Raw genomic sequence first — 24,959 nt, 5'->3', positions numbered from 1 at the left:
ACCCGGAGACGAAACATCAGTGTATGGAATATCAACACAAAGACTCGCCCCAGAAAAAGAAATTCAAGATGCACACCTCAGCTGGAAAAATCATGGCCACAGTGTTCTGGGACACATGGTGTTATCCACGTTGATTTCCTTGATTGTGGAACAACAATAAATTCAGAGAGTTACATTACAATGCTGCGAACTTTGAAACGATGGCTAACAAGGGTCTGAAATGAAAAGGAAAGCGTTTTCCTGCAATATGACAATGTCAAACCACACACTCCACATGCCATCACAGCAGAACTTCAGAGACTGAATCTCACCACCGTACAGCATCCTCCGTACAATCCAGATTTAGCACCGTATGACCTCCATCTGTTCCCCATAATGAAAGACAATCTGCAGGGACATCATTATGCTTCTGATGAAGACGTTGAGAGAACTGTGAGACTGTGGTTGCGGAAATAGTGTGTTGACTTCTTCCTTGATGGCTTCAGAAAATTTGTTCATTGTTGGCAGAAATGTATCCAATTGGCTGGTGATTATGTGGAAAAGTGAATATTGGTAATTAAAGATCACATTCTAAGGATTATTTCTGTGTTTGATATATTAAAATATTCCCATGCAAACCCAATTAACAAAGGTGGAGGCATTATTTTTCATTCAACCCTCGGAGGATTACTAACGTAAGTACTGACCATAAAAGCGTAGACAGAAACCTAGATATGCGAACTGCTACCCTTCTGATGTGCCACTAATGGAGGCTGATGCCTTATGAGCTGTGCAGCTAGCTGTTCAGGGAAAATGACAGCCATGCACAGATTGCCTGATGCAGATGTGTAACAGGCAACAGTTGGGGCCTGGCTTATTGGCTTACTAGGCTGAAAAGAATGGTCCCTGGCACTTTAAAACAAATCAAAGATGACTAGTGCTCTACAGACTGCCTGAATTTACACTTACAGTTACAAAATGCAAGAGTAAACCTCTTATATAGAAAACTACACACAAAATTTCAGAAATCTGGTACTAATAAAATGCAGAAAAGCTAAATATGGACCTTGTCGCTATGCAGATATGTACCGGGCAACAATTGGAGCCTAATTGATTACCGAATAACAGACGACATTTGGGACTGGATCCAAGACATCTTTGCAGAGAGAACTCTACAAATCACTCTTAATGGAACAAAACTGGCACATGTAACGGTAATTTCAGAAGTACCCCAAAAAAGTGTAACAGGACTGTTATTTTTGCAATAATTATATAAGTAGTAGTCAAATGAAAATGAGACAGATGGGGAAAAAAGTAAGTAAACTGTTTATTATTTCAAATGTAATCACCATAACCATTAATCCAGTTATCCCACTGTGACACAAGATGGTCATTACCTTGATGGAAAAATGTTTGCACTTGCACAATTGTATCCACACATGCACCTATTCATTTGAAGCAAATCGATGGCCATGAATGTCTTTCTTTAGGGTTAAAAGAATATTGTACTTGCATGGAGAGAGATTGGGACTGTATGCAGGATATGAGAGTGGTTGCCAGCAGAACTTCTGAGGAGTACTTGGAACATCCTTGGCAAAATGTGAGCAGGTCATATTGCATCAGTATGTAACTCATCTTCAAACGTGGTGAACACAATAGTATCGATGGACACAAACTGTATCTCTACAATGACTGCCTCCCCTAACAAACTGTTTATTGACTTGCATGCATTTAATAAACCAGTAAAAGTGTAAGTGGACAAAGGAGCTGCAGTGACTTTAGTAAACACACAAACGTACGTGAACTTGGGCTCCTCTTCGCTCAAACAGGTTTTACAGAAGTTGGTAGCTACAATAAACAGCAGATTCCGATCTAGGTCAGTTTTCCAAGCCTGTCTCTTAAAAATCTGTTGCTCACTCTCTCACCTTCCTTGCTGGAGATCATTCCCACAGTGCAGAAGTGTTCAGGTTAGATGTGTTTAACAGTCTTGATTTCTCCATTGCCGATGACAAAAATTTTGTCAGACCAAGTTCCATATCAGAAACTGGAGTTCCTCTGCACTGAGTTTTTGTCTCTGTTTTCCCCTGTGCTTGGTTGTGCTATCTGTTTTCAGGCCGACATTACCAATTAAAGTCTGCCCCTCTCTTTTTCGGGTACGGCAGGTGCTATTTCCTCCAATGAATGGGCTACGCCATTGGTCGTCATTAAGAAGTTGACGGGTAAGCTTTGTATCTGTGGAGACTCCAGTGTCACAATTCATGCACATTCCATGATAGATACATACTCTTTGCCCTGTCCTGACAAGTTGCTTGCAAAATTAACAGGGGGCCACTACTTTTCCAAGTAGGAGCCTTCTTCTTGTCAATACAGCTATCATACTATACCAATATCAATGCTTCCCTTCTGGTATTGCTGGTATGCTTCAAATTTTTCAGCATTTCTTAGCACAGCTGACAGCCTCTGTGGCTGGCTGCATCAATTATCCTCGACGATACTGTGGTTTCGGGTTCTTCCACCAAAGACTATCTTAGAAATCTTTCTGTTTTGCAGTCTGTGGGTCTCGAGTGCAATCTTAGCAAATCTAGATTCTCGCCACTTACACTTACTGTGTTCAGCACAGGTGGCCCAGCAAGTCTCTTTGTCCCCTAGCTGACGCAGCAGCATCCACTGGAGTGTCTACATGTCAATTTTGCTGGGCCATTCCTAAATCAGGATTGGCTCACTGTAGTGGATGCCTATTCCAAGTTTCCGTATGCGGCATATGCGACCATGTCCATGGCGGCCACTATTTTGGGCCTGTTCGAGAGCTTTGCAATTGAGGGATTTCCATGTACCATAGTAACCAATAATGGCTCCTAGTTTGTTTCTCAGGAATTTGCATCGTTTTGTCTGGCTAGTGGTGTTCACCATCTTACAGCTCCCCCAATTTCATCCTCAATCTAAAGGTGAGTCTGAATGCAAGATTTAAAAATCAGATATGGACATATGTTTCTGGCACATCCCCTGAAGCTGCTCTAGACCATTTTTTGGGTTCATAGCATTTCAGTTCAGTGGGGGGACAAGAGCCAGGTGTAGCTGCTTTGTGGTCGCTGACCACAGACCATCCTTCACCTGATGCATCTGACACCATGTCCGCTGCCATCACCAGCTCTGCGAAGGTTCTGGCCGGGTGCGCCTGTCTGGTTTGTGGTTTTGGCTGCCGGTGTAACTGGGTTCCTACAGTCACCGAGCATCACCGGGGCCAGTGTCTGTGTGTCATCCACACTCATGACAGGCAGATGTACTGTCACTTTGACCAGCTGTGACCATGCACAGCGGGGTCTGTTCTGGATGGCCTACCGCCTCCCCACCATTGCCACTACCGATGCCTGTTCATGTGACGCAAACGGTCAGCTTTGCACCGCGGGTCGCTGCCTGCCAGACTGCTGCCTCCGCCCCGCCGCCCCCTCCCCCTTCTTGACTGCTGTTGCTGGTGCAGCCCCACTGCACCTAACACCGCAGCCACCGTTGCTCTGTTGCTGGGTTCCATGAGGCCATCATCTCCAATGTCCCAGCTGATGCCCCCGGTGCCAACGGCTGAGCTTTATGAGGACTTCAGTATGGAGATGCTATCCCTGTTCTGCCCTACGGCCTCTCACAAGAGAGGGGATGGCCTGCCAACCTGCCCCTCATCACTTCTGTCCCTACTTGTCAGTGACTGTCCACTATATGCTGCAGCCACTGTTGTCTTCGGCGATGAAATGGTCGTCAGTGCTATCATTGGTGTTTTCCGTGACTCATAATCTCAGTCTTTTTTTTTTTAAACAATATCTGTGCTTTTTTTCTGTACCAATGCTTTTCTTTGTGCCTAGCATTTTCATGTTTGTATGTGGTTTTCCCACCCCCTAGAAGAGAGGAGTGCTGTACCTTCACTCATGATGCATGTGATTTCAGAGGTTGCATGTCCATACAGTGCACAGGCCTGCTTATAGAGGCCACATGACCTGGGTCAGCCCCCTGGCATGCTCTGGTGGGCCGCCAAAGAAACAGTATTATTTAAACAATCACAAATGTGGGCTCAGCCTATTCTGTAGCCTGTATTACTGTTGTCTATACTTCGTTCATCATAAGAATAAATCTGATGCAAAAAAACACAAACACAATGATTGATCAGCAACTGTAGCTCTCGTACATTGGTGCTGTTTCGCTATTGGAAGTAGGTCTAGCTTATGAATTCGATATCTTATTACTAGGTCACTGTAAATGAAGCTTTAAGACATTCTGATGTATTAAGAGCCAACATTTTTTGTAATCATAGTTTAGCTGCGTAATTCTTATTCAGAAAATCATGTACAGTCAAAGTCTCCGTATACGCTACTTGTGCCTTGATTGGGATGACACTGCTTCCCGCTTTGTAGTGAAACACATACGCGGAATGGCGAGAAACAAGTTTTTATTTATGTTTTTCATAAGAATACAGAGAAAAATCAGCTTTGGTGTTTTACGAGAAACATCATGTAACAAAAATAAGGAAGAGTATTATAATAATATCTGTTGCGAAATCGATAGCATCGTAGATTGGTAATCGTGTGCTTGCGGGCAACAGTTCACAATTCGTTTTGGCCTACAATTTTTTTGTTTTTGTTTGATTTGAAGATTTAAATCATTTAAATAGGAAATTCATCAAATATATGGAAATTAACTCGCACTTAACCACCATTTTTCAAGAACACTGTATGTCTTCTAGTTATAATTACATATCGCACACAAAATTCTGGTTTTCATTGCACATACACTTTCTTAGTATTGATATTTTATACATGATTGTTAAAGGTTTGTTGAAATTAAGAAAACATTACACAATTAAATTTCTTGGAGAAAAACAAATACTCTTTGTCTCAATATGCCCATCACTTTGTAGGACAGATGTGGTCTCACACGAGCCACAGTGTTAAGCATCATAGAAACATGGAAAACAAACAATTTTCATGACGTCGAGCACACTGTACAAATGCTGCATTTTTACAGTTGTTACCTTAGCACTGCAATATGAACCCAACGGAAATGATCTGAAGCCAAGTTAAGGGATTTGTTGTGAGAAATAACTAGACTTTTAAGTTGACAAATGTACTGGAACTAATGCACGAAGCTTCCTGTCACATCATTGCCAAACAATGGGGAAATGCAGAGCAGCATGTCATAAAAGACAAGGAGGAAATGTGGATTTTTTTGGTGGCTCGGGATTTTGCTGCTGAGCGTCTCTTTATCAATGTAGCAGTACTGAAATGTATTCCTTGGAGTCTGATATGGAAGGAGTTCAGAGATTACCAGATGACTGACTGTCATATCTTCAGTGGCTTCAATTTTAACTACTTGGTGAAATCCCAGCAGTGCGCTTTTATGCCACATATAGCTCAGCAGAAAAATTACCCTTGTGAAAGTCAGGAATTTTCATCACTCTTGTTATTAATTACTATACTATGTTAGTTAAGATCTAGAGTATGTCATGTTTTCCATCCTGTCACCTAAGAGGCATATCACCTGAGTTTTACCATATAGTATTTCCTTTTGTTTAAAAATTAAATGACATTCAAAGCTATATTGTTCTCAGCTCATCTCTTTTTATGTCTTCACTGCACTTATTCCCATTACTGCAGGTCAGTTGGATCACTTGCCTGACTGGCCAGTGCTGACCAAGTCAAATGCGCTGGCCTCAAATTATCGCCATGTCGATGTATGCATACAGCATAAAACATATTCTTACTACCATACTTGACTGTACTCAAGACAGCTTGGGTTCCACTCCACATGAAACAAAATCCAATGAAGTTCCAGAAAATGTGAAAGAATACATAGTGTAATGTTTACACGAGATTTATTCTTGTGATGAACAGAGTCAATGAGTTTAGTGCTATGCACAACCTGTACTTCATTGTGTCTTACGTTTTCCTCGTACCATAAATTGTGTTTGTTCTTGCTGTAGCAAATATATTCTTTGATAGCTAGCTACACATTTTCAAAATTCACCCTATGATTCTCAAATTGTTATTTGACATTCTCTGTGAGATTCCAGTTTAGTTCAGCTGCAAACAACTCAGAAAGACAAGATCAGGTATTTGACAAATGTTTCTTACAAGAGTAATTTTAGAAATAAGCACGAAGAAACTGCCAATAATACATAATAGAAAGTGCAGTATTAGTTATTCCATAAATAATATGTTTTATGGTGTCAAGCAGAGTTCACAATTTCACTGTCTCGCTAGAATCCAGATAGTGAACACACAGGAGGCCACAGATTGTGGTACCTGAGGAATACAAGTAGGTCAGTAGTTGAAAAATTCTGAGCGAAAATGATATCACCAATTCTGATAGAAATCCAAAAACATACCATTAAACAGAAACTATATTCAGTAATTCACATTTACGTCTGAACTAAGAATTAGCAGTTCGATGAGAAAAATGTGCATACAAATAATGTGACCTCTTAAATGAAATGTTTTACCTGTTACTGGAGAAGGAAATCTCAATACTGGTACCAGGGTTGCTTACGGACCCAGCGAAGCCTGATACCAGCATCTGTTCGTATCTTTATGGAAGCTGATTCAGCAGCACGTACAGTTTCCTTCACAGATTGCATAAGGTTTTGGGCATTTCCGACAAGCATATCTGTCGCTTCCTGATCCTCTTCAGTTCCTATGAAATGTGAATCAGTTTGTAAGTTCAGCTTCATGTCATACATCTGGACTACTTTACGAATGTTTATCAGTCAAAATGCAGAAACAATTGGATGTAATTAATTTTCCATTGCCTAACTTGTGTGTAACTGCTAAGAATGGAAGTTCTGAATAAAATTGTTTGAAAATATGGTACAAAAGTTATGTAAAACTACCGTGATGCAAATACATTAAATATAATGGCATAATTACACAGGGCAAACACTGTTCAACATACAGGTGTATGCTGAAATGAAAGAATCAAAGTAGATGTAAGAAGAAAGCATTAAAATAAGTAAGACATTTCAAATCTGACAAGCTATTTCACAAACCTATGCCCGAAAATTGTCTTTTGTAACTATAGGACATTAAATGGATTTTGGCAAAAACAAACTACAGGTAACAGGCTTCTGGTGAGGTATCTCACAAATAATTTCCTGTGTACATTTGTTTCTCATACATATTACAGACAAAAGTAAAAGTACAAAATAAAAACCCCATTGTAATGCAAATCATGCAAGAAATACAATTTGAAAAGAAAATGCTAATAACGTCTGTAATGATCCCTGACATGCATTAAATTTCTATTACTTCCACAAATACACATTATAACAACACAGAAGTAAACACTTTCTGAACTGGAATATTAGGGCACTCGCTTTACAGATATTTATTGTAGAGATCAAACATGTCTCCCTCCCATCAAAAATAGTAGAGTACACCACAAGTAACTACTATATCTGCAGTCCATACATTTTCATTCCTCCAACATGCAAAAATGCCAGCAAATAACCAAAAGATATGCATTAAAATTACTAAAAATGCTCAAAACACATGCTTTGAAATAAAAATAGGGTTACCCCCTCGAATCTCTCCCATGTCCATCCGTGGAATAGTTTCTGTTAGGGCAAAAGCAAACAGCATTATTAAGCAAATATACATACTTAGCCTCACTGAAAATAGAAAAAGAAGCAAAATTAATTTAAAAAAAAAAGAGACAAACTGGTGAGATATAGTTAGCACTACTGGGCAATATGGATTTGTAAGATTAATTGTGAAAAGTTAATGAACACTGAATGGACGATGTGATTAAATCATTACACCTCAGCCTATGTCACTGTCTATGAACTGGCAATGAGTAGTGGTGAAGCAAGTAAGCAAAGGTACAGGAACAATTGTGAAGCCTTTCTGGTATCCAAGGTTGTAGTCATTACACAATCGCCACACAGAAATGTAACATACAACAGAACTTTGTCACAACTAGCTTTTAAATACTGTGAAGCTGTGTATGTTATGGGTCATGTATGTATTAGAAAATATGATGTGTTCTGTTTCTTCTGATTTGACATTCAGTTTCTTTAGTAACAGAAAGTTTATGTATTACTGATTACAAATACATAGAAAACAAAGTGGCATACACTCTCCAGGACTGTACACGTGAAACAAGACTTGTAATACTGTAGCTGTTATACCAAAGGTTCACCACATATACACATTCTGTGTCACTAAATTTACTTGTTGCAAGTACTGGAACTGCTTGCGAGGTATTATCTTTAGAATGCCAGATAATGACAGTTCATAATTTTATATATGTTTTCAGAGACTTCTGGACATCAGAAATATTAATAATTGTATTATTCTTGATAGGAAATATTAGTTTTATACTACATAAAAAGACTTTTGATAGATATTTACGTATTCTGCCAATTTTGTACATACTGAGTAATGTACCCTATTTTGTGTCATAATTTTGTTTGCTATTTTTCAATCTGCTAAATACTTTTTTAAAAATAATTATGTTTCTGCTCCCTGATTTGTTAAAAGACAGTGACAGTGACCTCATTTGTTTGGGGTTAATGAACCATACAATCAACAAATAACAATAGTTGAGACAAGTGAAATAAAAATTCTTCAGATTGCAAAAAAATGGAACACCAAAATGATAAGCTAGTGGCAAAACAGAACATTGACAGAAATATGCAAATTGCTGGTAACAGGAACAGAAGAGCAAGATAGATAGATAGATGTTTGCACTAGATAACCAATCCCTTTCATTTACAGCTATTTAACATCACATTTAGGTTGTCTAAATTTACAGTACCCCATGGCTGAAACAGCTCTACATTAAATCACCCACTGGGTCATATGTTTCTACTAATATCACCTGTATCATCTCATACAGCACCAATACCTACGGTCGTGAAAACTTATACCTTGATACATACTCTTGCCATCCCCAAATCACTATTGACCCATCAAGGCACAGTTAATATTAACTTTTCAGATACTTACTCCACAACTTTTCATACACACATCTCATCTCACCAACTTAGTCTAGCCTGTGCCCATACTCTCAAAAGTGCAAATCCTGCACCAGTCTCTTCTACTTCTTTTGGGATCTCTTCTTACCTTCACACATATTCCATCTACCCACTTCTAACTCAATCATCCCTCTTTTCTCTTACCTTCATATCTTGCTGTGCCTGACCATTATTTGAAACTGCTGCTGGTTGTATTGCCACTTACACACATTTGTTCTGACCTTCCACCAAGTCTTTGTTTATCATTAACTCCTCTATCTTACTTCATGCCCTTCAGTTTCCCCAGCCACTAAACACACTACATGTCTCTACTAACAAACTATGAACTATGCTGTTTCCACTGATTTTGTCCATTTCCTATTTTACGTAATATTTTGCTGCCTCCTCCTCCTTGTTCTCCTTTTTTAATTACCCGTAAAAGGTCTGTCTTTTTTGTAAAATTTTATTCCATTACTAGTTCTGTTTATTTTCTATCACATGTAAGTATGTGTGATAGGACTTGGTTACAACATGATATTCAAACATCATATTCAAAGTGAGCTGATAGATTTCCTCAATAGGGGTATCCATTAGCGAATTTTGTTTTTTTGAAAATACAAGGAGCAGCTAAATGTTCCAAATAAATATTCATTTTAGTAGGATAATATTGCAGGGAATAGGTGTTTGAGGGCAGTGAAGGAATGTCTGAATTTATGGAGGAGGAGATTAGTGTTTAACGTCCCGTCGACAACGAGGTCATTAGAGACGGAGCGCAAGCTCGGGTGAGGAAAGGATGGGGATGGAAATCGGCCGTGCCCTTTCACAGGAACCATCCCGGCATTTGCCTGAAGCGATTTAGGGAAATCATGGAAAACCTACATCAGGATGGCCGGAGACGGGATTGAACCGTCGGCCTCCCGAATGCGAGTCCAGTGTGCTAACCACTGCGCCACCTCGCTCAGTGAATTTATGGAAGAAAATTTTAATAACTGTAATATACTATTCTGCCAGTTGTAACTTCAGAAACTTTTTGGGAAAACTTGAAAATGTGTTAAGAATCTGATTTAGAGAAAAATATAAGTTAATGTAATTCAAAGGTTTAAATGCACTTTGTGGGGTATTTGGCTGAGAGGAAAGTGCATAACTCCATCTTTTCTCATTCAGTTTTCTGCCCAATGAGAAATTTTTCAGCAAGAATAAAGGGAAGAAGATGAACAGGAATGGAAAATATTTTCAATGGTGTCTCATCCGCAGATCATTCACAAAGAAATGGGTCACTAATGGGTTATATCATCATCATCATCATCATCATCATCATCATCATCATCGTTATCACTATCAGGAATCAGGAAATGATCTCATAGTAAGAGGTGTTAAAGCAGAGGTGCACGATACAACGTTACTGTAGAAAATTATAACAAGTCCATCGAAAGATAAACATCCGTAAAACTTGTGGAAGACCATTAATGCAAAGGAGTGCACTGTGCCCATACCAAAGGCAATTGAATATTTTTTCCAAGAGATATTTATTATTTACTATGCAAGTATGCACATGAAAAATTCACCAGTCAGCAGTCTGACTGCTGTCCTCTGTCAAGACATGAAATTGAAGTCAGGACATGAAACTCTCCCTCGCCCCACAGCCTGCCTGTACTGCAAGTTGACCAGTGCACATTTGGCTCTGTTCATGCTAACTGCCTAGTGTTTTGTGCTTGGTGACATTTTAAATAATTGTTATACAAACACAGTTATCATTTTACTTTTGAAATTATTATGTGTGTGTGTGTGTGTGTGTGTGTGTGTGTGTGTGTGTGTGTTTCTTACCATGGAGATAACAGCAAGTTCAAGTAAAGATGAAACTAATTTTAAGTAGGTTCATTACTAAATTTTTCATGTGAAAATACTTCACTGGCAAAAAGCAAAGACATTTATTTAATTTTGGAAAAGTTGTCAAAAGAAGAAATAGTAATTTTAGTTTGGCATTCTAATAAGCAGCACAGTGAAACAGATGATACTTGTTCCCATCATTTGTGTTATTTTTTAAAGTATTTTGAAAAAAAAAAAAAAAAAAAAACAAACTAAAAGTCTTGTTGCAATAGATTTAAGAAACATTCTGTACCTTTAACAAAGAAGAAAGATTTGAGGATAATTACTCTGGAAGAAACAAAATATGTTAAGGAAAATAAGAACATTATTTTAGTGTCAGGAAAGCTGTTGTGCTGTTGAATGAGGCAATGAAGCAAATGAGAGTGAAATAACCAATGCAAAAAGAGTAGTAGAAGGCGAAAAGTTGAATGAAACTCTTTTAGGGTTGGCTGTGACACCACTTAAACTTCAGTCATTATCTACCCAATCGAAGAAACAATATGCTAAAAGAAGTTTATTAAGAGATATTTATTACATTTTATACACAAAACACAACTGCAAAAGCAATGGGCAGTGCGGACCATTAAAGGCATAGGAGTACCGTATACCATACAGAATAAAATGGCAACTACAGCACGACCTGTGGGACTATCAAGAGCAATAAGCAGTATCTTGTTATAGACAATATTCTAAGATCAAAGGAAATTTTATTAGAGGGACTAACTACACGATGTATGTCAATAAAACATAACTTGCAGAACAAAATCAAATTAATATGAAATAAAAGTTTATCTCAAGGTAGCAAAGGAAAGTGTCTGATATCAAATTACTGAAATCAGTTAGCAAGGACGGCTGTGGAATTATAAGAACATGCAAACTGTCAATGATCATTCATTGTTAACTGCATGTAAAAATGAATTAGAATGTCTATTAAACAAACAGGTACATAGAGGAAATATTTATGTCCCAGACGCACACCCCGAAGATGATAGAATAGATCTTTTCCAGACAGACTTAAATCTTCATTAGAAATTGGAAGTAGATGAAGTTAACAATTAGAAAGTAATATAATTATTACAAGAGTTCTCAAAACTTTTTGAAAAGCAATGTATAGCATACAATAGCTGCTACTTATTTTAGTTATCATAATTGACTGTCACCCAGTTTGATTATAGGAAAGACTCATCCACAGATAATGCAGTTTAGTCCTGTCTGAAGTTCTGTTAAAAATTTGACCAAGTGTCCACTGGGTATCTTATGTGATTTTCCAACAGCTTACAAGCATTTTTAGACTATCCTCATGTACCAAATAATTTAGAGTCTTATGGAAAAAGGGGGAAAGTGTATAGTTCTTTTTTTCACTTAGATTTTTATAACAAGGAGGACAAACTTAAGTTAACCAGTCAAGTAACAGAAAAAGCAACCACATCTACTAAGAGCACTAACATGTGTTCGAGTGTTTCCCTGGGTTCCAGTTTAGGATTACTTCACATTGAAGACTTACTACCAAGTGTACTAGATAACTGCAAAAATCTTATTTATTACAAACATTAATCTCATAGAGTCAGGTTAGGAATTGCATAATAAAGTAAAAGTAAACAATGGAAAGTCAAGGCTGAACTATAAACAATTGTGGGAAGGATAGATTACTACTCACTGTAAAGATGACACGTTGAGTTGCAGAAAGGCACAATGAAAAAACTGTTAGACATTGAGCTTCCAACCAAAGCCTCCATCAGAAATGAAAAACATGCATGTATTCACACAAGCAAGCACACCTTGCACACACATTACCACTAATTATGGCTGCTTAAGCCAGACAAACTGTAATGCATCAAATGGTAGCAAAAATCTTTAATAGCATGTGGATGGGGGAGGGATAGCAGGGTACAGGTGGGGGAAGACGAAACAGTGCTGCCTGGCAGAGCATGCAAAGATTAGAGGCAGCAGATAAGGCTACATGGTACTGCATCAGCAGACTGTGGGAGAGTGAGGTAAGGGGGAAGAAAAGGGAGCAGAAAGGTGAGGAGCAGAGAAGTGGAAAAGGTCAGTGGGTGCACTGTAGGAGAGCAGTGCACAATGAGGGTGAAGGGACTTGAATTGGGAGAAGGTGATGGGCAGAGGGGACAGAAACTGTTGAGTGGAGGGAGCGGGGACAATAGGTTACCATACATTGAGGCCGAGATGATTTCAGGAGTGAATAATGTGTTGTACGGATAGCTACCATCTGTGCAGTTCGGAAAAGCTGGTGGTGGAGGGGTGGATCCAGATGGCCTGGGTTGTCAGGGTGGTTCATTTTGCTCTTGGCCACAGTTTGGCAATGGGGTCATTCCACGCCAAATCATCCAGCCAAAAGTAGATATAAGACCCAATGTTTCTGGATGTGTTCCAAAATTTATGTGTGAAATGTATGCATAGAGATAAGAAAATATTCCAGGTTTCATCCAATTCAAACAAGTCACCATTTAAAGTTTTAGGCTAAGTGTATTTCTCAGGGTGATTGAGACGTAACTAACTGCCGGGGTTCTGAGTTGGAACAATTTTATCCTATATTAAAGTCAAAACAAGTTTTATCTGTTCAAAATGTACAGAAAGGCTGTTTTAAGATTCAAAATGGTTATAGTAGATGTTATATAGAAGTAAAAGGTTTTAAAACTATAACTTGGAAGATGAGCTACTTAAAATACTAATTTATTAGTACATTTTTTGTTATGTATTTTTAAATTGGGACAAAGATTTTACTGTAGTTGAAGTTTTTATGCTTTTTGTTTTATTTAGCTGAAGTTTAAGTCAAGAAACATACAACAGTTTTGGAGTCATGAGAAGTGTGTTGAAGTTCAGATACGGCAGTACTACTAAGCAAGTATGTACATGAAAAATTCACCAGTCAGCGGTCTGACTGCTGTCTTCTGTCAAGACATGAAATTCAAGTCAGGATATGAAACTCTCCCTCCCCCCACAGCTTGCCTGTACTGCAAGTCTATCAGTGTGCACTTGGCTCTGTTCAAGTTATCTACCTAGTGTTACGTGCTTGGTGACATTTTAAATAATTGTTATACAAACACAGTTATCATTTTACTTTTGAAACTAGTGTGTGTGTGTGTGTGTGTGTGTGTGTGTGTTTCTTACCATGGAGATAACAGCAAGTTCAAGTAAAGATGAAACTAATTTTAAGTGTACAGTAGGTTCATTACTAAATTTTTCATGTAAAAATACTTCACTGACAAAAAGCAAAGACATTTATTTAATTTTGGAAAAGTTGTCTAAAGCAGAAATAGAAACTTTAGTCTGGCATACTAATAAGCAGTACAGCGACAGTTGATATTTGTTCCCAACACTTGTGTTATTTTTCAAAGTATTTTGAAGAAGGAAAAAAAACTAAAAATCCTATTGTGATAGATTTAAGAAACATTCTGTACCTTTAACAATGAAGAAAGATTTGAGGATAATTACTCTGGAAAAGCAAAATATGTTAAGGAAAATAAGAACATTATTTTAGTGCCAGGAATGCAGTTGTGCAGTACATGTACAAAACTGTTGATTGGGGCAACACCTAGTTTAGATTATGAAGATATTGCTCTACTTGAAAGTCATGAAGCAAATGAGAGTAAATCAACCAATGCAAAAAGAGTAGTAGAAAGAGAAAAGTTGAACGAAACACTTTTAGGATTGGATGTGACGCCACTTAAACTTCAGACATTATGTACCCAATTGAAGAGAAAACATGCTAAAAAGAAGATTAAAAAGGCAAAAGACCAGGTTTAAAAAAAGCTGTCATTTGTTTTGAAAGTAGAAGAATCCAACAATTCAAGTGAATCTGACAATACAACTCAAGGTAACGAATTGAAGACAAAATCTGAGGATCTTGATCAGGCGTAATTAAAGGCTCTGAGGCGGAGCCGCCCTAAAATATATGTTAAAGTAAATTTCGCAAGAACATATTACAAAATTTAAATTATCAGGACGAATTTCGCACATTTCCCATTCCGATTAAAATAACGACGGTCAACGTTTTTGGAACTGTTTGTATCGATAGATATTTTCCGAATGGTTAGTAGTGTTTAGGCTGCACCTTGGAATGTCCGTAAGCTGCATGTAGTAGCGGTATGGGGGCGTGGCTTCTACATAATACTGCTCTTTATGGGCGACCCGAAGGCTCAGAGCTTGCAGCCTAAGGGTGTCATACCAACCACCACACGTTTTTCACGTTCCACTATCTATGTAATTAATAAAGGAATGCAGAGTGGCCGAAACTTCGCTATCCAATCTCTGTCTCTGCACATCTCTACTACGCTTCGATGCATCATTAATCGACGTTTAGTATTATTGTTTTGATAATGTTTTACATAGTTGTTTTGTTTCTACCATTGGCTATTTTATCCACATTTACAATAAGTTTGCAAATATCCCGCCAGAGTGCACTAGACTACCATATCTACAGGCTCTCTAACCGTAACAACAGTACTGCCATCTAGTGAGAGTTTCATAAGTGTTTAGAGGACAAAGCGCGCGAAATTTGTCCCGTGACTTTACTTTCCTTGCTTGCTGATGCTGACTGCTTTTGTTGATATCGTGTGATATTAGCAAGTTTCTTTTTCGGAGTGTATTTTGCAAGATTTTAGTGAGTTTTACTTGCTTGTGAATATCTGCGACATACCGCGAGTGTGAAACTAGCGCAATATGAATTCAGTGTGCATTTTAATAGGTAAAAACTTGGAACACAGCCATAGGATGCAAGTGAAAGAACTTGGTGCATCCAGACCCGATCTAACGATCAATCAAGAACAGAAACAGTGCAAATCTAGGCAAGTATACAAACGCAGTTTTAATAGAGCAATGTACGATGCAGCTGAGTGGTTGTGTGGTTGTGAAGAGAAAAATGCATTTTTCTGTTTCACCTGTCTTTGTACAAATAGTACTGATAGTGCCTGGACTGAAACTGGCATCACTGACTTAAAGAATTTTCACGCAAAGGTGAAAAAACATAATTCCAGCGAAAAACATTTAACTTCGAGCTTTGGAGGTAAACTACAATAAACGCCTTAAATCTAGAACTGAAAACACCAAAAATATTAAGCAGCCGCAAATTTAACATTCATCGCATTAAAGCTCTCTCCGAAAAGCGTCTTTTCATATGATTTGCTGCAAAGTGTCAGAAAATGTAATGATGACGTATAAAAACACTAACCAAAGATTTTAACTCGAAGTCAGCTTCTAATGATATTTAATAAATTAATACCTGATTATAGAAGACACATTACGTAAAATTATGGGTAGAGAGTGATCTGTCCACCCTCCTCCCCCTGAATTCTTAGTTGTTTATGTCAGACTAATCTGTAACGTAACCAGAGGTCTATATTGGCTCCGATTGATAAATGCCGCAGCCTTCCCCAGTATAGAAACCACGAGCCGCGCCTGATCTTGATCATTTAGTGGATGTTATAAAAAAAAGAAACTCAAGACAAACTTAACCAAATGGGAGAAAATACAGATATTAACAATCACTCCAAAAGCAGCGGGAAAAAGTAATCTATCAGAATATTTAGTGCAAAAAACCAGAACGCTTGCAAACGAGAAAGGTATTTTGGCTTTGACAGAACTCAAACATGCCAGAACCCTTCCCCCAAGAAACAATAGACACTGTCCAACTGTTTTATGAAGATGATGAATTTTTTTACATGTTGCCAGGTGCTAAAGACAAAGTTAGTATGAAAAAAAAAACCTTACAAGCAGAAAAGAATTCTTTTATGCAACTTAGAAGAACTATTTATTGAGTTTAAAGAATATGAAAATAGGATTTTCTAAATTTTGCTCGTTGAGACCAAAATAGTGTGTGCTTGCTGGTCCACCTGGAACTCTCAGTGTGTGTATGTACTTGTACCACCAAAACGTTGAGCTTTTAGCAAACGTTCTGAACCAGGATGATAAAGAATCAATACACACTATGATGGACAAATTGGTTAGCGATAGACAAATCAGGGACTGTATAATAAGATGATGTGATGTGTGCCCAAAAACAAGTGAATCACTGCAGCTACATCTAAGAGAAATACTAGAAGACTATGATGAAGATGAGGACATTAAATTTTCGCAGTGGGTTTCAAGTGATGGCAGAATGACTTTACAAACAATGCTACTACCTTGCAAGGAGTTTACTGATGATACTATTAAAAAAATTGAGTCTGTGATACCTCATTCTTACATCACAGAAACTCAAAATTCTTACATGAAACAGAGAAAAGAAAATTTGGCATTTAATGAGGTTTTAGTTCTAATAGATTTTGCAGAAGACTACAACTTCATTCTGCAAAATGAAGTGCAATCCTACCTCTGGGCCACTTGAGCAGCTCAGTTCATCCAGTAGTAATTTTTTTCTAAAAATGAAGATTCCACGATAAAGAAACATCATTGTGTTTCATTTCAGATGATCTAAAGCATGATATACCATTTGTTTATTCATTACAAGGAAAATAAAATTACAACCCATAAATTTCATAAAACAAAACTCTCCCGACATTGACCAAACAGAGTATTTCACAGATGGTTGCAGTGCTCAGTACAAAAACATGATAAATTTATGTTTTCATTATAAAGTTTTTAAATCAAATGGAAGCTGGCCATTTCACGCTACAAATCATGGTAAAACAACATACAAATGGATAGGGGGCACAGTCAAGAACACTGTTTTATATATATAATAATAGAGGGAAACATTCCACGTGGGAAAAATATATCTAAAAACAAAGATGATGTAACTTACCAAACGAAAGTGTTGGTATGTTGATAGAGACACAAATAAACACAAACACACACACACAAAATTCAAGCTTTCGCAACCCACGGTTGCTTCATCAGGAAAGAGGGAAGGAGAGGGAAAGACGAAAGGATGTGGGCTCTAAGGGAGAGGGTAAGGAGTCATTCCAATCCCGGGAGCGGAAAGACTTACCTTAGGGGGAAAAAAGGACAGGTATACGCGCGCGCACACACACACACACACACACACACACACACACACACACACACACACACAATTCAAGCTTTCGCAACCCACGGTTGCTTCATCAGCAAAGAGGGAAGCAGATAGAGCAGTAGGCAAAGTGAGTGGAGGATAATAAACACTGAATAAATGTACAATTTTTGCAAAAGTTTCTTCTCAAAAATATATTTTTTTTCTTTTTAAAGGAAGAAGAAATTGAAACTGAAAGAACAATACTTGAAACTGGATTTCAAATGGGTCAAACAATACCGGATACAAGAAGTTTCCATTATTGTAAGCCAACTTCTTGCGAAGAAATCACAGCCAAATGAGTGAGTTCAGACTTGGAAATTTTGTTGAAACATAATATTTTTATGACTATCCCAACTATTAAACCTAACCTACATTCTTTTGTTGCAGACGTTTATGAGCAAAACTGGTGGATAGCAATGGTTCTGGGTTTCAATGAAGAAGAAGGGGACTATGACATTCTTTTTATGCACCCTCACGGACCAGCAGAAACTTTCTTTTGGCCTGAAAAAGAAGACAGATGTCCTGTTTCACCAGTCCATCTTCTATGTGTAATAGCTCCTCCAGAGGTAGCATCTTAGTTTGGCAGATCATATAAAATTGATGCTAATTCCCGAAAGCAAACCATCAAAACATGGAACAATTTCAATGCTTTATTGTAAAAAAAAAAAAAAAACCTTAACGGACATTTAAATGTAATTATTGTACATACTGCTTCATATAAACTTAGTATAATCCTTCAACTGAATAATTGTTAAACTTTAAAGTCATCAAAAACTCTTTGTACAAAGGATTTGTTTGAAAACGAATAATCGCCAATTCATGTATTCAAATGTAAGTAAACCAATTTTGCAAAATTCTCAATGTATGTATCTTTTATTTTAAAATAATCGATACATAAACTTCAGTTCATCTGGTATTTTCACAGTTGTACTGACTTCAAATATTTAATTATTCTATCGAGTATGTATTTTACAAAGTAAATTACAAAATTTGACTTCAGTTTGTAATAAAATTGTTACAACTTAGAACATCACCAATTTTTTGCACAATTTGAAAGGTAAATTCATGCTGTTTTGGAAAATATGTGGTTGTATTGGGTTATCCGGAGAGAGATTTTAACTATTCATTATTTTCTATTCCTACATCACAATTTTGAAATTAACAATATTTTGAGTTTCAGTACAGTTTTTCAATATGGATGAACATTATAAATTGGAATTTTGTAGATCTATCAGTTTCAGTGTTTAATCTAGAAAAAAACAGTGAAACTTTCAAGGCTCTAGCTTCAAAACTAATGATTTTGCTTCAAATTCTGTAAAAGCCAGCAGGCTTTAGTTACATCTCGATCGCGTTTGGAAATACAATTAGCCTAAAACATTAAACAATGACTTGTTAGAATTGGATGAAACTTGGAATAATTTACTTGTCTTAATATGTGTACAATTCAAACATAAATTTTCATAAACATCTGTGACAAGTGGGTGTAGGACCCTGGATGACTTAGTATGGAGTGACCCAGTGGCTATTCATCCTGGTGGATAGCTAGTTGGTAGTCATACCAATGTAAAAAGCTGAGAAATGATTGCATCAGAGCTGGTACACGACATAGCTGCTTTCAATGGTGGCCCAGCCTCCAATAGTGTAGAACAAACCTGTGATAGGACAGGAGCAGGAAGTTGTGGGTGGATGGGTGGGTGGGTGGGTGGGTTGGGCAGGTCTTGGCCCTGGGTCTTCTACAGGGGCACGATTCCTGTCGCAAGGCATTGGGATTGAGAGTGGTGTATGGATGGACTAGGATGTTGTGGAGGTTGGGTAGGCAACACAATACCACTTTAGGGGTGGTGGGAAGGATGCCGTCATATCGGGGCATGATGATAGATAATCAAGGCCCTGATGATGAGATGTGGTTCAGTTGTTGTGGTACTGGGTGATGATGGGGACACTCCTTTGTAGCTGGTATTTGGGGGTGGTGGGAGAATTTGGGGTGTGGGGGGGATATGGCACAGGAAAGCTATTTGCGGACTAGGTCTGGTGGTAGTGCCTGTCTGTGAAGGCCTTTGTGAGACCTGCAGCTTACTGGACAAGGGAGCGGTCTCACTGCAGGTATGCCATCCCCGTGTGGTTAGGCTGTATGGGAGGTATTTTTTTATGTAGAAAGGGTGGCAACTGTTGAAATGCAGGTACTATTAGTGGGCTTAATGCAGACAGAGTTGTCAATGGAGCCCTCAGAGAGGCAATGGTCAATGTCCAGGGAGGTGGCATGCTGGGTTGAGAAGCACCAAACGAAGCGGATGGGAGAGACGGTGTTAAGCATTGAGGCTGTAAAGGAATGAGGACAGGGTGTCCTATCCCTGAGCTCACATCATGAATATATCATCAATGAACCTGAACCATATCAGGGATTTGATGTTTTGGTAAGCTAGGAACATTTGCTCTAGATGGTCCATTAACAGGTTGTCATAGGAGGGTGCCATGCAGGTGCCCAGTTGTATGTGCAAGATGGATAAATTTACTAACTATATTCTAAAACACAATTATCTCTCCTTTGAAGGGAAGGTATACAAACAAATCTATGGCACAGCCATAGGTTCACCCTCATGGCACTCTCCTCTCTGAGGGCTCCATCCACACCTCTCTCTAATTAAACCCACCAACCATCAACAGTACATGCACTTCGACAGTTGCAATCCCTTCCACACCAAAAATCCCTCCCATATAGCCTAGCCACCCAGGAATGGTGTATCTGCAGCAATGGCAGTTTCCTTGCCCAGTATGCTGAAGGCCACACGAAGGCATTCACAGACAGGCACTAACCCACAGACTGGAACAACTGAACCACATCCTTCGTCAAGGCTTTGAATGTCTACCATCATGCCCTGATGTGAGTGACATCCTATCTAAGATCCTTCCCACCCCTCTTAAAGTGGTATTCTGTCACCCAACCAACACCCACAACATCCTAATCCCATCACTATGCCACTCCCAATCCCAATCCCTTGTGACAGGGATCATATCCCTGTGGAAGACCCACACAGCACTTCCTACTCTAATCCTGTCATATGTTTATTCTACCCCATCAGAGGCTGGGCTGCATGTGAAGGCAGCCCTGTCATGTACCATCTCTCCTGCAATCATTGCTCAGGTTTTTACATTGGTAAGACTACCAACCAGTTGTCCACCAGGATGAATGGCCACTGCCAAACTGTGGCCATGAGCAAAGTACACCACCTTGTTACGTAACATGCTTGATTTCAATGGCTGCTTCAAATCCCTGGCCATCTGGATTCTATCCTCCACCTCCAGCTTTACTGAACTGTGCAAATGGAATTTATCCTAACAACACATTCTCCGTTCCCAAAATTATCACAGCCTCAACCTATGGTAACCTACTGTCCCCACACCCTCCACCCAACAATTTCAGCCTCCTTTGTCTTACCACCTCCTTCCAATTGAAGTCCCCTCACCCTCATCGTGCACTGCTCTCTGCCAATCTTTTCCCCTTCTCTACGCCTTTCCTTTCCATTTCCTTTTTTCCCCTACCCTCCCTCCCCAGTCTCCCGATACTGCATCAGGTAGCCTTTCTTGTTTGACAACTCTAATCCCTGCACGCTCTGCCAGGCAGCACTGTTTCCTCTTCCCCCCTTGTACCCTGCTATCGCTGTCCCTTCCCTGCTCCACTACAGATTGTTGCTCCCCTTCCATGTGTTTCAGTTCCAGTAGGGCCTGAGCATCCAGAGATAGCAGTCACGTAAGTGTGAGGCGTGCTTGCCTGTATAAATGCATGTGTGTTTTTCTTTTCTGATGAAGGCTTTGGCAGGAAGCTTAATGCGTAACAGTCTTTTCATTGTGCCCATCTGCAACTCAACGTGTCATCTTTATGGTGAGTAGTACTCCCCTTTCCGTAATTGTTGAATAACAAAGTAAATAATGTATACTTAAGCTGATTTTCTTTGCATAGGTCCATTCCTTAACGGCCTACAGTTGGAAGTTTGCGGCAGTTCAGTTCAGGCACAAATTGTTTCTTGGCCAAAAGTATGCCATCTCGGCTATGCATGATATCAGTTCACAAAGTTATGTAGAACACTATTTAATATACTGGGGATTCTGAGAATAGCATTGTAATTCATCTGGTGTCTCATAATGTTCGTTGTTGACAAAATACACTCATTTGAAAGGAACCGCAGCAGCCACTTAGCATGCAAAACATGAATGTTATAGAAAAACAGCACTTCTTTCTTTGTCCAAGGGGGCTGTGTTTAATTCAATTTCTCATTGAAGAGGTAAAATATCTCAGACTGATATCGTCTAGTGACTATTTTTCTTTTTCCTAAGAAGTCTATGAGTATGATGCTCTTTGCATCCCAAAAATTACTTGCCATAACTTCTCACACTGGTGGTGCTGTCTTCACCTTCTTTGCAGCATATTCACTACCTACAAGCAACCCATTGTTTTGACTGATGTTCAGTTTCCACAGTATAATGACAAATCTAGGTCTCATGAATGGTGACAATGTGACAAAGGTCATTCTGATTATGCTTAAATTGTTATAACCACAGCTTCAACTTTGGAAGCTGCACCTACTTGTTGTGTACCATTAGTAATGACAGCATTCATCAATCTGACGATTTTATCATTTAAAATATTAATTGCAATTCATGTCAGCACACTAGCTCTACTGGTCATGTACACTTGTTTGATGATCGTCTAGAATCATGCCATGCACCTTTCTAGAATCATGTCGTGCTCCTTTACTCTTTCTTCAGTAATCTTACCTACCAGGCATCCTGGATGTTTCTTATGAAAGTGATAAAAAAAAAAATATATATGTTTGACCACATTTTTTTAAAACAAATATTTAACTGTTGTCAATGATGGTGTATGGTTCCCATGAGCAGTAGCCAATTTCAAGAAGTGAATCACTGAATGGATCTGCACTTTTTCCATACTGGTGAAAACTACACAGTATAGTTTACTGGAATGGCTGCCAAGAATGGCAGCACATGATGGCGGTATGAACTTTTGTTGGCAACTATACCTGTCTTCAAACACAGGTACTTCTTGAACTACTCTTGTAAATGATTGACACATATTTATAACTCCATTTCTGCAGGCCATAACAAGAGTATAAATATTGCACTGGTAAATTTGTATTCACGATGATACTATGGATATGATCAATTAGCAGTATCAGTTTTTAACATCACAGGAAAACAAATGTGGAAACCTCAAATATGAACACATCTTAAACCAAAAGCTTCCTTGTTTCCATTAATACATGACATCTCAAATGTGGTCCATTTATTTATAGTTGACACAAAAATTACCCCAATGTATTACACTGGGTGTCCCAAACAGATTACTGGGATTTTGAACAAGTGCTACTGAAAAACTGTTAAACTGGAGATCAAATAAGTGATTTTTGTTTATCGTATTGTATGGGGCCAAATGTTGACCTTGACATGGGCAAAGGAGTTGAGCACTGGTGTGCCACCACAATGCTGACAATGAAACAGAAGACACAGCGTGTTCTTTGATACACTGAGTTTATTTAAACTATTAGTGTGGAGTGTCGCTTTTGTGAAACTTATTCAGGACAAAATGCACCCGATGACAAAGCTATCCATCGATAGTTCAACCAGTTTCGAGATACAGGGAGTGCGTTGAATGGATATTCATCATGCTGGGCGAGAATAACTGAAGACAAAGTTGAAGAAATCTGGCAATCTTGTACCAGAAGCCCGAAAACAACTCTTGGTTGATGAAGTACTCAGTTAAAGATACCTAAACAATACTCTTCAATATCATGCATAAAAGGTTATGGTTGCATGCCTACAAAATTCAGATTAGACAAGAGAAAACTGACCGACTAGCCTAAGCATACAAACTTTGCTATTTTAACACTAATGAAATTGATGGTAATACAAATTTTCTTAAAAAAATGTGCCGTTTTCAGATAAAGCAACTTTTCATCAAATGGTTGCATTAATCATCACAATTGCCAGATATGGGGTTCAGAACAACCTAACGTGCACAAACACGTCCATAATTAGCTAAAAGTGAACGTGTGGTGTAGGTTACTTTATGACCAAGTTACACAGATGTCCTGATCTTACTACTTTGTACCCACTTTTCTTGGACTACGTAAAGAACAATGTCGATGCAGAAAAATTTTGAAAATGCAGAAGCAAATTTTGACAGCCATCATGACTACTGCCAGAGATGCTACAACACACATGGTGTGAAATCAAGTATCATCTTGATCTCTGCAGAGCAACAAATGGAGATTGCACTGACACATACTGAGGCATGAAATTTTTAATTTGACACTTAAATCGTTTCATTATCTTGAGCAGTTTTTCTGTAGCATTTGTTCGAAATCCTGGCATTCTTTTTGGAACACATTGTATTAATTTCATTTCCAATCTTTTCAGCTCAGAATTAAAACCAAAATTTTTGCTGTATGAAATGACTTACAAGTATTTCAGTTTGCTTGCACTTTCTTAACCATGTGATCTAAATTTTCCACTTGAATTTTAGTTATACAACAGAGTCATACCTTGAGCTCCTAACATTGTTGCCTTCACTGTGGAAAGTATTTTCAGCTGTGTCCCAATTGTTGGAATACGTTCACACACCTGAAGGAGGTTCTGAAAACACAAAGGCTGACATTAGGAATAATTAATATATTTCAAGACTGTGATATAACTTACATGTGTTTCCCAAGAGAAAAGATCAACAAGACTATCAAACTGAGGATTAATGGTGTCTATGACTTGTGCCTCAAATTTCATTTTTTGTTTCATACTGTTTGACATCTATGTTTGTTTCTTTTTTTATTGCAGAAAAGTTGTGTACAAAAAAATTTTCACCCAGCAGTTTCTATGGTGCTCAAACCCACTTCATTTCAAAGACAAAATATTTGTCTTCAATTGTTAGCTTCATTTCTAATTACCACAATTATAATATCAATCCCAGGCTCATTTTTGCATCATCATCATCATCATCATCATCATCATCATCATCATCTAGATTTTGTGGTTAATTACATGACCAAACAAGTTAAAAAATATCATTTCACTTGATTACTAGGACAATAAAGATTTACTAAGCTT

The 24,959-nt window shown here is 38.3% G+C and overlaps 1 protein-coding gene across 5 annotated transcripts in view; it reads right to left on the bottom strand.

Moving 5' to 3' along the window:
- The window catches only part of LOC126469694 (vinculin), a 302,912-nt gene that overhangs the window by 21,208 nt on the left and 256,745 nt on the right, over window positions 1–24,959 (bottom strand). For 3 of the 5 annotated variants that reach the window (XM_050096859.1, XM_050096862.1, XM_050096863.1), the window contains 3 exons: window positions 24,404–24,494; window positions 7,532–7,570; window positions 6,461–6,651 (listed from right to left, as the gene is read on the bottom strand). In XM_050096859.1, the coding sequence (XP_049952816.1) occupies window positions 6,482–6,651; window positions 7,532–7,570; window positions 24,404–24,494 (300 nt within the window). In that variant the 3' untranslated portion in view covers window positions 6,461–6,481. Of the gene's footprint in view, window positions 1–4,506; window positions 6,264–6,460; window positions 6,652–7,531; window positions 7,571–24,403; window positions 24,495–24,959 lie in introns of those variants that run through there. The other 2 variants (XM_050096860.1, XM_050096861.1) reach the window with 2 other exon arrangements.

This window comes from Schistocerca serialis, chromosome 3 (genome assembly GCF_023864345.2).
Source record: "Schistocerca serialis cubense isolate TAMUIC-IGC-003099 chromosome 3, iqSchSeri2.2, whole genome shotgun sequence".
NCBI classification, from domain to species: Eukaryota; Metazoa; Arthropoda; class Insecta; order Orthoptera; family Acrididae; genus Schistocerca; species Schistocerca serialis.
Note: the sequence above shows the minus strand (reverse complement) of the source record. Positions and strands in the feature narration are given on the sequence as shown.